Genomic DNA, 15242 nt, shown 5'->3' with positions numbered 1-15242 from the left:
GCGGGCTTCTCACTGTTGTGGCCTCTCCCGTTGCGGAGCACAGGCTCCGGATGCACAGGCTCAGCGGCCATGGCTCACGGGCCCAGCCGCTCCGCAGCATGCGGGATCTTCCCGGACCGGGGCACGAACCCATGTCCCCTGCATCGGCAGACGGACTCTCAACCACTGTGCCACCAGGGAAGCCCTCTTTTTAGATTTTATATTTACTTTTTATGTCATCTTGTCCTTTCACTTTACTCTGTTACTTTATAGTAGAGGCTATGTTATCTCTTACTCTATTGTAGATGCCAAAAGTTTTCATTAAATGTTTTATCAAACTTGTTTAATAGATGGTTTTCCAAAAGTATGTTTTTTTCTGAATTTCTCAGATTTGCTTTCTTTTCCTTTGTTCTACAGTGTTCTACTTTAGTCCCCATGCTGAGGGTTTTGCTTTTTTCCTTTTGTCATTCTTAAAAACTAAGTTGATCTATCTACACTTTGTATTTATCACTAGGAAAAACTTAGTAGCTGACTGAATTAGTTTCCTGTCACAGTTCTGGAGGCTAGAAGTCTGACATTGAAATCAAAGTTGTTAGCCCTTGCTGGCCTCTGAAGGCTCTAGGGAAGAATCCTTTCTTGCCACTCCCTGCAGGCAACCTTAGTAGTCCTTGGCTTGTAGTAGCATAATTCCTGTCTCTGCCTCCATCTTCACACAATCACCTTCCCTGTGTATCTGTGTTTTCACATGGTCTTATAAGGACACCAGTCATTGGATTTAAGGCTTACCCTAATCCTGTAGTACTTCATATTAAACTAATTGCATCTGCAAAGACCCTATTTACAATTACAGTCACATTCTGTGGTTCTGGGTAGGCATGAATTTTGAGGTGGGATCTGGGGAGGGGACACTATTCTCAGTACACTAGCCGTTGGTTCTTATCTCTTGCTGCTCATATGATGGTTGAACCGTTTTCTCACTTCTAAATCTAGAAGACAAATTGATAGGTGCTGTTGCCAATTTGATTCCTGGGTTTCAGCAACTTTCAGACTTAATACACCTTTGCTCTGAAATAGTTGGACTTTCTTTTGCTCCCACTGCCAGTTTTCTGGGGCTCTTCTATACCATTGAATTTATTGTGTGAAGAACTTAAGTTCTCTGTATATAGGAAAAATTATAGGTTCACCTGCCTCCTCCCCTGATTTTTTTAATTCTGTGAAGTATAAAGGATGATGTAACAAAAATCGATATATGTACCACCCTAAATGTTAATATTCAAAATTTTTTTTACTTCATGTGTTTTTTTAATATTAAAAGAAAATTATAGATAACTAGTGCTACTTTTATTTTCTTCCATCTCCTTTACGTGCTTTCTTCCCCAGAGCTAACCACTATTATGAATTTGTGTATACTCCCAGTTCAGGTTCTTAGATCTTTACTACACATATATGTGTTCAAGAGCACAAAATGCAGTATTGTTTATTTAAAGTTTATATAAATGCTATCGTTGTACATATTCTGCAACTTGGGTTTGGTTTTTTGGTGTGTGTTTTTGGGCGGTGTATGTGTGTGTTTTAATTCACTGTTGTGTTTTCAAGATCTCCATGTTGATACACAAAATTTTAGTTCAGCATTTGTAAATAGTCCACATTTCCTAAAAAGACAGTATTTGTGTGGGTGTGAGTATATCCATATCCTGTTTGTTGACTTCAGGGTTCTAAATTTAACTCACATCTTGGGCTTATTGTGTTCATATCTTCTATATCCTTTGGTCTGCTTCCTTTTTTTTTTTGGAATATGTTTGATATGTGCATTGTATAAGTTTAAGTTACAATTTGATTGCCATTGTAGCCTTAGGTAACACCTCTATCTTCACATAGTTACCATTTCTTTTTTGTGGTGAGAATAATTAAGATCTAGTCTCTTAGCACATTTGTTGTTTATAATACAGTGGCATTGTCTATAACCACTGTACTCTGTATTAGATCTCCAGGACTTACTTATCTACTAGTAGTCAGTTTATACCCTTAAACTACCTCTCTCATTTCCCCAACCTCACCCCTATTTCTTTTTTTTCTTTTCTTTTGTTTTTTTAAATTCATATATGTTCATACAGTTCCAGGGCGACTGGTTAGGTACATCGTAGTTAATGATTATTATTTCTTCTTCATTCCTTTCATCATTATGTTGTTTCCCTTTTGATCTCTATTAATTTTACTTTAAATGGGTTTCTTTGGTAAGTACTTGCTAGATACATCCTTTTCCATCTCTTTGTTTTCCGTTTTTCTGTGTCAGTTTGTTTTGATGTGTTTTAAAGAGGTGATTTAAATCCATTTATATTAACTCTGATTACTGTCATGTTTGGAATCAGTAATTTCTCTTAATTTCTTTTTAGTCCTTGCCTTTTCTTTGCCTTGTTTTTATGCCTTTCTGCTGTCTGTTGGGTTAGTTGAAAGTTCTCATCTCTGTCTGCTTTGGGAACAGTAGGACTTTAGAACGCCTCTTTATAAAACTCCAGCCTTGGGACTTCCTTGGTGACGAAGTGGTTAAGAATCTGCCTGCCAGTGTAGGGGACATGGGTTCGATCCCTGCCAGGAAGATCCCACATACTGCGGAACAGCTAAGCCCGTGCACCACAGCTGCTGAGCCTGCACTCTAGAGCCCGTGCGCCACGACTACTGAAGCCCGCACGCCCTAGAACCTGCGCACTGCAGATACTGAGCCAACGCGCCTAGAGCCCTGTGCTCTGCAACAAGAGGAGCCACCCCAATGAGAAGCCCATGCACCACACTGAAGAGTAGGCCCTGCTCTCCGCAACTAGAGAAAGCTTGCGTGCAGCAATGAAAACCCAGCAAGCCATAAATAAATAAATAAATAAAAATTTAAAAAATAAATAAAAAAGTAAAACTCCAGTCTTTCCTACCCATTATCTATAATTTATTTTTATTATTTTAGTTACCTTGTTTTTAAATCCCTCCCAAATCAGCCATTTTTAAGTTTATACTTATTTACATTTACCAATACTTTTGCCATTCCTGTGCAGTGTTGCTTCTTGCATCCCACTCAATTCTTGCTGAATACATTTAGTAGCCTTCTAACAATGGTATAAGTTGTAAAGTCTTTATAAATTAAAAACATACAGAATTACATTTATGTGTGAAATGTGTATGTATGTGTATTTGTTAATACATACACAGTTATATATTGCCTTTATTCTTGAATGATGACTTAACTGCATGTAAATTTATATTTAGCACTTTGAAGATAATTTCTTTGCCTTCCAATATTTATTGTTGAAAATTCTGATGTCAGTTTAAGTGTCATTTCTTTATAAATTATCTGTATCTTCTCTCTGGTAACTTAAATCTTTACCCCAACCCCTTACTTCTGGTTTTGTTTTTATGTTTCGCAATATCAAGGGACATAGTTAGACGTATGAATTAGTTTTTAGCCACTAGGTCTTGGTGTGCACCCTCATTCTGAGAGTTCTTGTTCGTCTTGAAAATTTTCTAGTCATTATTTCTTCCAATTTTTCCTTTTTTATTCTCTTTTTAAATATAGAGTATCTGTCAATTGTTGTTGATCCTCTCATTCTCTCTTCCATATGGCTTCCTTTCTTTTTATACTTTGCAATCTCATATCTCTCTTCCTATGCTTTATTTCATGTAGTCTTCTCTGACTGTTCCTCCTCTTTATCAGTTTTTTCTCCAGCTGTGTTTAGTTTATTGGTAAACCTGTCAATTGGGTTTTTTATTTCAATGTGTACTTTTATTTTTCAGAATTTGTTACTTTTAGAAACATCCTCTTTTTTTTTCATCCTGTTCCTGTTTCATAACATATATTCCTGCCATTGTCACTATGAAAAATTTTAATATACTTATTTTAAAGTTGTTTTCTCATTGTTCTATTTCTAGCTTGCCCAGGGCCACTTCTTCCCATTTTTGCATGAACTGACTGCCTCATAACAGTCTGTATTCTTGTACGATTTACAATATTTTTCATGGTGAGCTCATCTGGGGCCAGGGTGAGGGAGGCATGCTTTCTTTAGGCGTCTTGTGATCCCTGGACTGTGAAAGTGTCCTTAAAGCACAGTTTTCCATTAGCTTCTGAAGAGACTTCAGGAATCTAGGTGAATTTGGAATGGCAAATTCTTAGCTTAAGGTCCCTGCACATAAACATGTAGTATGAATTTGGACCTCTTACATGAACATGGATCAGGAGTGGGCTTTCACTTTCTCCCCGTTGGCTTTTTCCACAAAAGTCCTGGAGTAGGTGTTAAACTTCCTTGCCACTTCACTGGCTGGTTGACCAAGACCAGCCTTGGCTTTGCATTCTTTTTCTGCTTCTTGCATCTTGCAATTTCTTTCATTAATTAATTAATTAATTAATTATTAATGGCTGTGTTGGGTCTTCGTTGCTGTGCGCGGGCTTTCTCTAGTTGCTGTGAGCGGGGGCTACTCTGTTGCAGTGTGCAGGCTTCTCATTGCGGTAGCTTCTCTTGTTGCGGAGCACGGGCTCTAGGTGCGTGGGCTTCAGTAGTTGTGGCATGCAGGCTCAGTAGTTGTGGCTCACGGGCTCTAGAGCGTAGGCTCAGTAGTTGTGGTGCGTGGGCTTAGTTGCTCCACGGCATTTGTGATCTTCCCGGACCAGGGCTCAAACCCGTGTCTCCTGCATTGGCAGGCGGATTCCCAAACCCTGCACCACCAGGGAAGTCCGCATCTTGCAGTTTCTTACTCCTGTTTCAGGCCTTTGGCAGAGTGATCATGTCTTTGGACTCCTCAGAATAGTGTTTCGTTTTGTTTTGTTTAATTTTTGGCTGCATTGGGTCCTCGTTGTGCGCGAGCTTTCTCTAGTTGCAGCGAGCCAGGGCTACTCTTCGTTGCAGTGTGTGGGCTTCTCATTGCGGCAGCTTCTTGTTGCGGAGCACAGGCTCTAGGTGCGTGGGCTTCGGTAGTTGTGGCACACAGGCTCAGTAGTTGTGGTTTGCAGGCTCTAGGGCGCAGGCTCAGAAGTTGTGGCTCACGGGCTTAGTTGCTCCGTGGCATGTGGGGTCTTCCTGGACCAGGGATCGAACCTGTGTCCCCTGTGTTGGCAGGCGGATTCTTAACCACCCGGGAAGTCCCACATTTTTTTAATGCGTAAAAGACATTGGATTTTAGGGGAAACTAAGTATGTTGAAACAGTTGTTAAAATATAAACTTGTGGTATATTAATTGCTTTATTAATGCACTAAATAACAAGATTTAGCAGCAGGTATAGTAACTGTCATGATTTCAAAGTAGTGATGAGCACTTAGATAATTTGAAATATCTGCCACCAGCGTAATGTGATGCGTGAATCAATTTGGAGAGCACTTCATGCCATATATGCTCCACTCAGATTCATAAAAGACATTAAAGACTTAAAAGCCTTTTGTTTAAAAGAAAATCTTTTGTTTCCCCAACTTATTTGACAAGGAAACCTTGGTAAAGTAATACTGATTAAGCATGCTCATGAATTACTGTGATTCCAAGAGAAGCATTTCAGAACATCTGCTTCCTGCTCTGTAATCTCTTTGTAGGTGATGTTTGGACACTTGGCAATACTGAAATTTAAATTTTAAAATGAAAGCTTTAACCATCAACGTTTTCCATTTCTTAAAATCTCATTCTAAAATTATGAGTAGATGAAGTAGATGTTTTTAAGTATGCCAAAGTAAATATAAAATACAGAAACTTTATTTGCAACATTGATTTACTGATCCCATTTTGTTTTCAAACATAGTCTAAATAAGTTCATAGGAAAATAAACTAATGAAAGGTCAGTCAGGGACTTCCCTGGCGGTCCAGTGATTAAGACTCTGTGCTCCCAGTGCAGGGGGCATGGGTTCAATCCCTGGTCAGGGAACTAAGATCCTGCATGCTGCACGGTGCAGCCAAAAAAATAATAATAATAAAATAAAACAAGTAAAAAAAAAAAAAAAGGTCAGTCAGATGATTGTACATTTTCTTTCATTATCTGATGTACTTACATTGATTGTTTTAATTGCTGTGCACATACACTTGATTTTTATGTTGCATATACATACTTCTTAATATCAGTGTACTTGGCATTTTAGATGCCACATAGGAAGTGATGCCATGGTTTGCTTAACCATTCCACAGTTCATTTTTTACTATTATATACCAAGTGAGCCATGAGTGTTTTGGCAAAAATTTCAAAATCTCTACCTTTTTCATTATCATCTTAGACAAGTTCCTTGGGGGTCTACTTTCCAAGAAATATTTACCAAAGTAAAAGAATCTACTGTTGTTACCAGTTCTGCATATTGCAGGTTTAGGCTATTTTAAGATTGAATCAGGTAGTACCATCTTCAGTATTGTCTGTGATTTTTGCTACTGGTAATGCTTTTGACTTTAACGGTGATTCCTACAGTTATCAGAGACTTCTCTGTTCAGATTACCCAGACTCCATAAATGATTTTTAAAGTTTGTTTGAATCAAGATCCAGATAAAGTCCATACATTCCAGTAAGTCTTTTAAGTCTGATTTTATAGGCTTCCGCTTTATTTTTTTCCTTGCAATTTAAACAGGTTTATGATGTGCTTGGATGTTGTTTTCTTTGTGTTTTCATTTGGCTTGGGTTTTGCAGTTTCTTAAATCTGTGGATTAGTGTCTTTAAACATTTTTAGCACAAACTAAACCATTATTTCTTCAAACATTGCCCTTGCCGCATCCTCTGTCTTCTCCTTATGGACCTCTGATTACAAGTATGTTGGATTTGATCACTGTGCATGTACATTCTGTTCTGTATTTCCCTGTTATTTTTTCCCTCTGTTCCTTAATTAATCTATCTACCAGTTCTCTTATCCACACTTCTGGTGTGTCTAATAACGATGCCAAATTCATTTTGAGTCAGTGTTGGATATTATATATTTAAAAGATTTTCGCAGCTCTGATGCTCTCTTTCCCCAGAGCAGATTCACCTTCCCCTGCTAGGCATATAGAACGGGAGCTGAAAACTTGACTGCAGTTAGGCATTGAGCTGAGTTGCAGCTAGGTTATAGTTTTTGTTTGTTTGTTTGTTTGTTTTAACATCTTTATTGGAGTATAATTGCTTTACAATGGTGTGTTAGTTTCTGCTTTATAACAAAGTGAATCAGCTGTACATATACATACATCCCCATATCTCCTCCCTCTTGCATCTCCCTCTCACCCTCCTTATCCCACCCCTCTAGGGGGTCACAAAGCACTGAGCTGATCTCCCTGTGCTATGCGGCAGCTTCTCACTAGCTATCTATTTTACATTTGGTAGTATATATAAGTCCATGCCACACTCTCACTTCGTCCCAGCTTCCCCTTCCCCTGGGTTACAGTTTTGATAAGGCTTTGTTTCTCTCTGGTCCATTCTTAGGGCATAGCCTTGTTTCTTACTCCCATTTCCAGATGAGAGCCTGATTCAATGACCAGTGCCCTTCCCCCTCATGTATCCTGAACTCTAATTGTAGTCTCCTCATCAAAGTGAGCCTGCCAAAATCTCTCTACTTTCCAGAGGCTTTCTGCTTAGCTTCTTAGCCTCCTGCCCATCACAGCTTCAGAATTTTCCAAATGCCTTGGGAGCGGGAGTATCTGACATGTATCATTCTTAGTTTCCTGTCCTTCCTTTTCACTGGGAATTTGGCTCTTCAGGTCTCTAAAGTTGTCCCTTCAGCCCTACAAAATCATCAGAATCTCTGCTCATTTCTCTGTCCCCAGAAGTGACCCTCTACCAAGGCACCAAATTCTAAGCATCACTCAAAATCACCCATTGTCCACAGGAAGAAGCAGCTCCACACTTCATGGTTCTATGCTCTCTGAAATCTTGACTCCTTGATATTGTTTTAGCATTTCTCTTGTATCTTAAAGTTGAGTTTGCTTTTTTTTTTTTTTTTTTAAATCTGGCCTTTCTAGTTCTCAGTAAGAGTGTTGGTTTGCTATAAACTATCCATCATACCCCTTTTCCTTGCAATTTATTTGTTGAGAAAACTGGGTTATTCTAGTTATTTATCCAGTGGCTTACATTTTTCTTATTATATCCCTGTGGTATAACTTTCTCACCTCTTGGCACATCTAACAATGTTTTTTTGGATGTTGGGCATTTAATTTTACGTGGTTGAAGCATAGGGATTGTATTATCTTCCTTTAAAGAGGCTTTGTTTTGTTGGCAGGTAAGTTACTTGAGGTTCAGTTTTTCCTTTACTAGGGAGGGTGTAGAGTAGCCTACTTTAACTCCACTAGTAAATCAGGATCTTCTGGGGTCTTTTTTGAATGCTCTGTGCCACTTGGCTGGTCACAATGGAGAAGTCTCCCTGCTTGTGTGAGCTCGGGGGACTGTTCAGTTCACAGCTCCTTCGCTGTTCTTTGCCTGACCTGATGGAGTTTCACCCTGTTCATGGGCTTCTTAGTATTCAGCAAACACTCAAGGAAATCTCATGAAGATTTCTGGAGCTCTTTTTCTGTATGCTTCCTCTTCTCAAGAATTCTGCCTCATAATTACCAGTCACCTGAGCCTCTGTACTTCAGTCTCTGGGAGTGTGTTTCCTCAACTCAGTGAAACCATCACGCTCTGCTTAGAATCCCTCACCTGCTGTGCAGTCTGCAGTGTGCCTCCAGGCAGAAAGCCAAGGCAATCACAGGCCACCTCATTTGTTTCTGTCTTTTTTTTTTTTTTGGTGGTATGCGGGCCTCCCTCTGCTGTGGCCTCTCCCGTTGCGGAGCACGGGCTCCGGACGCGCAGGCTCAGCGGCCATGGCTCACCGGCCCAGCCGCTCCGCGGCATGTGGGATCCTCCCGGACCGGGGCGCGAACCCGGTTCCCCTGCATCGGCAGGCGGACGCGCAACCACTGCGCCACCAGGGAAGCCCTGTTTCTGTCTTAAGCTGTGTGTTGTCCGGTTTTCTGGTTTATGGCTAAAGGATAAATATGATCATTCTATAAGAGAAAAATGCCCTTTTATACTATTGGTTTACCCTTAAGTACAGTTTGTGCAGAAAGAAGCATGATTCGTGTTATTTCCTTTTATCTACCAATTTTCAAACAGTAAGTTGATTTCCTGCCATCTTCCAAGGGCAGTCAATAAAGTCTTTGTGGAGAGGGGATGTGTATGATTATGAAGTCACCGATTTAAACATATTTGAGTTATTCAAGCCATTGAAATTCTTTTCTATTCTCAAATTGTCATTTTTGATTAGTGGAAGCCTCTTCAGGCTTGCTGTTGAGTTCTTTTGACTGCAGTAGTCTTGAGACCTCTCTTCTCTCTCACCGTTAATATTTAATGGGAGCCTGTGCATTGAATTTTACTAGGAGGGATAACCATAATTTGAGACGCATAGTTCTCAATGATTTTTGACCCGCCTGCCCACCCCCAAGAAACATTTGACAATGTAGTCATTTTTGGTTGTCACAAAAGGCGGGGAGGAAGGTGTTACTTGCACCATGAGTAGAGAGGTCAGGGAAGCTGCTACTTATTTACAGTGCACAGGACATCTCCTCCCAATAAAAAATTATCCAGCTCAAAGTGTCAGTGCTGTTGTTGAGAAACCTTGACATATACTAATTTAGCTAGCATTTGTGTAGTGTTTTAATAGTTTGAGAAATCATATTACATTTCCCACAATCCCATGAAATTGGCATTTATTTATTGATCCTTTAATAACAGATGAGTAAATTTGAGGAGGTCATACAACTAACAAACTAGAATTTGATATCGATGGTCTTTATGGTTGATGTCTTTTTTTTTTCTCCCCCCATTATAAATGAAGACAGTGTACTTTGTATGACTACAAAAATAACAGAGTTGAGACCAGACACTGTTCTAAATGATATCTATTCTCAAAACAGCCTTATCAGATAAGCAGCTGTTATTATGGATGAAGCCATTACTTAACTTGTCTAAGGTTATACAGCTAGTAAGCAGCAGAGTTAGGGCTCAAACCCAGACAGCCTGGCCCCATTGCCCACACTTTTAACTACTGTATGTTGCCACATAATTTTTCTTTTACGGTTTAAACATAATGTTTGTTTTATCTTTAAATCTTTAATACCTTTGGAATTTATTTTGATGTGAAGTAGGAATCCAACTTCTTCCCACCCCCCAGACCTTGATTTCCCTGATTCATTTATTGGAATCGCCCCCTGACCCTTTTTTTAGTTCGTTTAGAAATATTGCCCAATAAATTGTCAAGTTATATATATTGGTCTGTTTTTTCTTTTTGTTTAATTAATTTTTCTGTTCCTTAACCAGTAGCATATTTTTTAAAATTACTATAACTTTTAAAATGTGGTAGGGCAAATCACACCTTTGCTTATCAGAAAATTTCTGGGAACTTTTCCCCTTGGCATTTATTCTTCCAGTTTGTAGTTTGTTTAAATTACATTTGCCTCTTCTCTCTTCTGTACCAAAAACCTACTGAGTTTAAGATTATAGATTAATTTGTAGAATATTAATAATTAATAGCTTTAAGCTTTGTGCTTAAAATTTCTAGTTAAACTTATTCCAGTATTTTTTTTTTATTGTTGTTATAGTCAAGAATAGATAGACTCTTTTGTCACTTGTATGTTTCTAAATGTTATTTTTAGGAAGGTGACACTTGAGAAAAACACCTGAGGTGAGGGAATGACCATGGAGCTAATAGAAGAGCCAAGTGCAGGGGCCTGTGATCCGGAAGTTTGCCTATCATTTTGGGGAAGGAACAAGGAAGTCAGAGGAACTGGTAGCGTGAGCTAGGAGAGAAGCAGGAAATGAAGTCAGAGAGGGGGTAGAAGTGACAGATGGTATAGGGCTTTGTGTGTACCAGTGCAAGAACTTTGACTTTTATTCCTCATGAGATGAGGAGCCATTAGAAGGTTTTGAGCAGAGGACTGGCATGGTCTGACTGAGGTTGTAAAACAAGATTACACCAACTACTGTGTCAAATAACTGCAAGGAGGGACAAGCAGGAAGACCAGTTCGGAGACTATTTAAGAAACCCATATTAGAAAAGATAATGACTGCAGTTGAGGTGGTATGAAGTGGTCAGATCCTGGATACATTTAGAAGGTGGCGACGATAGGATTTCATGATTGGTTTTGGGGTATGATAAAAGGAGTTTAGGATGAGTCCAAGGATTTAAGATTGAGCAACTGGCAGTTGGGAAGACTTAGGAGCTCAGTGTTAACTCACTAACTCGGAATGCCTGTTAAGACATCTAAGTGGATATGTTGAATGGGCAGTGTGAAATTGTATTAATTGATGTCCTAATATCGAATACTTTTGATATCCAGGAATAAATCCCACTTGCTCATGGTAGGTTTTTATTTTTTTGTGGTTTTAAAAATAAATAAGTAAATACATGTGTATAATTTGGCATCTTATTTCTGGGTGTGTATATTTAAAGTTGCCTGAACTGTCCTTCAAAAAAATTCCCCAAATTTATCTTTTAATAAATTAAGATATTTTTCTATACTTCTGGGTTCTATTAACACTTCACAGTTTTTCCTTCAAAAGTAAGACTGGTGTGTAAGTATGTGTGCACATACTTTTTACCAGGTTTTAAGTCAATTCTATTTTTCTAAGAGGACTATAGAAATCTAATTTCTTTATGCCAGCACCAGCCATTTTAATTGAATAGAAATTATCTGTTCTTCAGTGTTTTTAAAGACTTCACTGAGGACACAAGACTAGTCTGAGCCCCTACCTTTATTTAAGGCATGTGTATTGTATTCTCCGATTAGATGGAATATAAAAATATGTAACATTTAAACATTATAGAAATGCATAATGTGGAAAATGAAAGCTCTCCTTAATCTCCTCCCCGCCATCATAACCACGTCAGTGGTTTCTTGCACATTCCTCTATCCTCCTTCTCTCTGCATCTCTCTACAGGTTAGTGTTTTATTTGGATAACATTATTATGTCAAGACTATTTTTATTTTAACTTGGCTGTGTGTATGTGTCTACACTATTGTATCCTGTATCCAGTTTATCAATTAACTAGTGCTTTTTTGAGGAGTTCTTATATGTTTGCATTTTTTCCTTTTTTCTCTTTATTAGGCCAGTCTTACAGTTTATCTAATTAATTGCTCTGTTCCTATCTAACCCATTCTTGAGGTGGGTTTCGGAAGAGGGGGGAAAAAGACTCCCAAAGAGCAGTTCTTAAATTTGCTGTTTCTGGTACGTATTTTTTCTTTTGGTAATTTCAGCTTTTATTTTATTGTTGTTGTTGTTTTTGTGGTACGTGGGCCTCTCACTGTTGTGGCCTCTCCCGTTGCGGAGCGCAGGCTCCGGACGCACAGGCTCAGCGGCCATGGCTCACAGGCCCAGCCGCTCCGCGGCATGTGGGATCTTCCCGGACCGGTGTACGAACCCGCGTCCCCTGCATCGGCAGGCGGACTCTCAACCACTGCGCCACCAGGGAAGCCCTCAGCTTTTATTTTAATCTTTCTCTTAGTTTGTTCCTCTTGCCATATCGTTTTTACTCTACATCCAGTCTATAAAATGGAATGCTGTGCATTGCCCACTTGGAGAGCTAGTTGATGTCATGGGTTAGTTTATGAGGAGAAAATATACCTCCCTTTTAAGATTTCTTATTCTGATTTTTATATGTTTTTCTAATCTTGTCAGTGTTTAAAGTTTTGGTGCTGTGTTTGGATTCTAATTACCTAAATCCTCCCATTCATCTCCTGTGCAGTCTGTGGTTTTTGTCCCTGCCAACGTTAGGCCCCTCTCTCTGCCTCAAAATGTTATCTCCCCCAGAAAGCCAGCCCTGGTTAAATAGGTTGCAAGAGGTATTTTTTCCCAAAACAGTACCAGTTAATGTCTACACAGAAGTGTGTGTTTAGTTGGTATAATTTCCTTTCAAAGGCATCTACAATTGCAGCTTATTAGAATTCTTTTACTTTAGCGTAAGTTGCCCAGTCTAACCTTCACAGGGCCTTCTTTGAATGCCACCCATCTGTGTCGCTGCAAGAAGGAGGCAGTTGGTGAATGTTGATAAAGACCGCATTGTTCTCATATTTATCTTTCTTCTGTGCGTGTCTGTGAAGGCAAACAGCTTTCAAGAGTTGGGTGTGCTGAAACTAAATGCATCTCCCGCAGTTATTACAGAGTTTTGATGCTACCCTTTTGTCTTTATTATGATACTACCCTTGCTCCTAGCATCCCTTGTCATAGTGTCATTCCACAGACTAGTCCCTTCTTCTAGGACTGCATGCTACCCAGATGACTTTTTTGTGGTCATGATTTGGCAAATGCCAGACTTGTTCATCCTAACACAAGAACCTAGGGATCCTGCATTCAGCATGACCTGAAGTCTTCTCCTCAAAGCACAAAATCATAAAAATCCCATTTTTTTTAACAGAATTAAATCTTTTGGAGACTTAGATTATTTTTGACTGTGATTATGTTTGACTGTGGACTTAGCTGGAGAGGTTATTTCTTATCCTGCCCACATGTATAGAAAGGAAGTTTAATGAAAATGATTTCTATCCCATTGGAGTTAATCTAACACAAAGGCTATGGGTATGAACACTCACCATCCCAAATTCATTTTCATTACTTAAGTATGAGCTTTATAACAGTAGATTTTTAGGCTAGGTTAAAGAGTAGCTAATGAGTTCTGTGTAGTCCACGGAAATTTGCCATGTTGTTTCAGGCCACCTGGAAGTCTTTTTATAGCAGGAGATGTGAAAAGAACAGGAGAGGTATGGTTGGTTATTCATTAGTATGGCTCTTAGGTGGATGAAGTTGCTGAAGAGGGCAAAGTCATGTTCCACCCAGAAATCTGGAGCCAGCTATTCACCTTAGCAGATGGTGGAAAACCATCAAGGTGGTAGAAACATACAGGTTTTGTAAATTGTTCTTGGTAAGCACCTAAGGGCTTCACGTAACTTGATGTCTTCATTGGAGAAGCAGGTTTACTTAATTACTTTGAAGGTTAGTGTGTTGGAGAAATGGAAATCTTTTAACAAACTGATCAGACTTTTTGTTAGTGGTGTCATATATGTATCTAGAGAGGGCCTTTTTTTTTTTTTTTTTTTTAGCTTGCAGGTCACTTTTATTTTATTTCTTATTTTATTGAGGTATGATGGACATATAACATTATATAGTTTCAGGTGTACGACATAATGATATTTTGTCTGTTTCCGGCCGCGCTGCACGGCATGAGGGATCTTAGTTCTCCGACCAGGGATCGGACCCGTGCCCCCCTTCATTGGAAGTGCGGGGTCTTAACCACTGGACTGCCAGGGAAGTCCCTAGACAGGGCCTTTTGAATCTTTGGGATACTGAATGGGGAGCTGGGTTTTTATCAGACACTGAATTGTCAGTTTTGTCTGACTTTTCACAGGTTCACCGGAACAGCACAGTGCGCTCTGGCTGTGATGTGAACCCCTCCTGTGCACTGTGCGGCTCAGGCAGTGCCAGCACCACGCCTCCAGAAATCCACTATGAAGCCCCTCTGTTGGAACGCCTTTCCCAGTTGGATTCTTGTGTTCACCCGGTTCTAGCATTTCCAGATGGTAAGAAAGTCTATATAATATAAAGTCTAATACGTGAGACTTAAAGGGTTCAAAGTGAAAGAAAGTTGGCCAAGATTCTGGTACAACCCCCAGGTACTGTCAAGGTATTGCTGTCAACAAAGTCTTCTCTTAGAATTTTGCAAATAGATCTCCCAGACCAGAATGTGCCACTAAAACATTGGAGTTTGCTAAGAGAGAAATTCTCCTAACACTTCAAATGGTGAGGCTAGGACAGTTGCCTCCAGCCACAACGCTTGGAGCCTGGTCTGTTATACAGAGTCTGTCTTTAAAAATGTATTATCTATGTGTGCCATGATGTAAAACAGCATGGGCAGCGCTGCTAAGTTGATCTACCTGATAAGCCTCTGTGTCTGCCAATTTTCCTTTTCCACCTCCCTTTTCATAATTGCTTTTCTCCCACTACATGAAAGTCATTCGTCTTACCCATATTGAGTCTTGCTGTGGGTCTTGCCCCCCAAAGTATAAAAACGTTGGGCAGTAGCGACACCAAAGGAACCATTTCAGAGTTCATGGCTCCTGAAGAAGAATCCTGTGGGAGTTAAGTAAAAGAAAGTTTTGAATTAAAAATAATTAAGATGGAGGTACATTATTTTTTTGTATATAACTTATGGCAAGATTCTCTGCCTTTTCTGTCACCTTAGAATAAATATTTAGAGAATTAATAACTTACACCTGAAACTAACATATTGCAGTCAACTGTACAGTATTTAAGTTTTAAAAAGAGAAAGAAT

General features: G+C 39.4%; 1 protein-coding gene across 10 annotated transcripts in view; it reads left to right on the top strand.

The window, feature by feature from the left end:
- Positions 1 to 15242, top strand: part of KANSL1 (KAT8 regulatory NSL complex subunit 1) — a 179972-nt gene that overhangs the window by 148691 nt on the left and 16039 nt on the right. For all 10 annotated transcript variants that reach the window (XM_055090708.1, XM_055090712.1, XM_024130015.3 and 7 more), the window contains one exon: positions 14319 to 14490. In XM_055090708.1, the coding sequence (XP_054946683.1) occupies positions 14319 to 14490 (172 nt within the window). The remainder of the gene's footprint in view (positions 1 to 14318; positions 14491 to 15242) is intronic.

The sequence above is a fragment of the Physeter macrocephalus genome, chromosome 14 (assembly GCF_002837175.3).
Source record: "Physeter macrocephalus isolate SW-GA chromosome 14, ASM283717v5, whole genome shotgun sequence".
In the NCBI taxonomy this organism is placed as follows: Eukaryota; Metazoa; Chordata; class Mammalia; order Artiodactyla; family Physeteridae; genus Physeter; species Physeter macrocephalus.
This window is presented reverse-complemented; position numbering and strand designations above follow the sequence as displayed.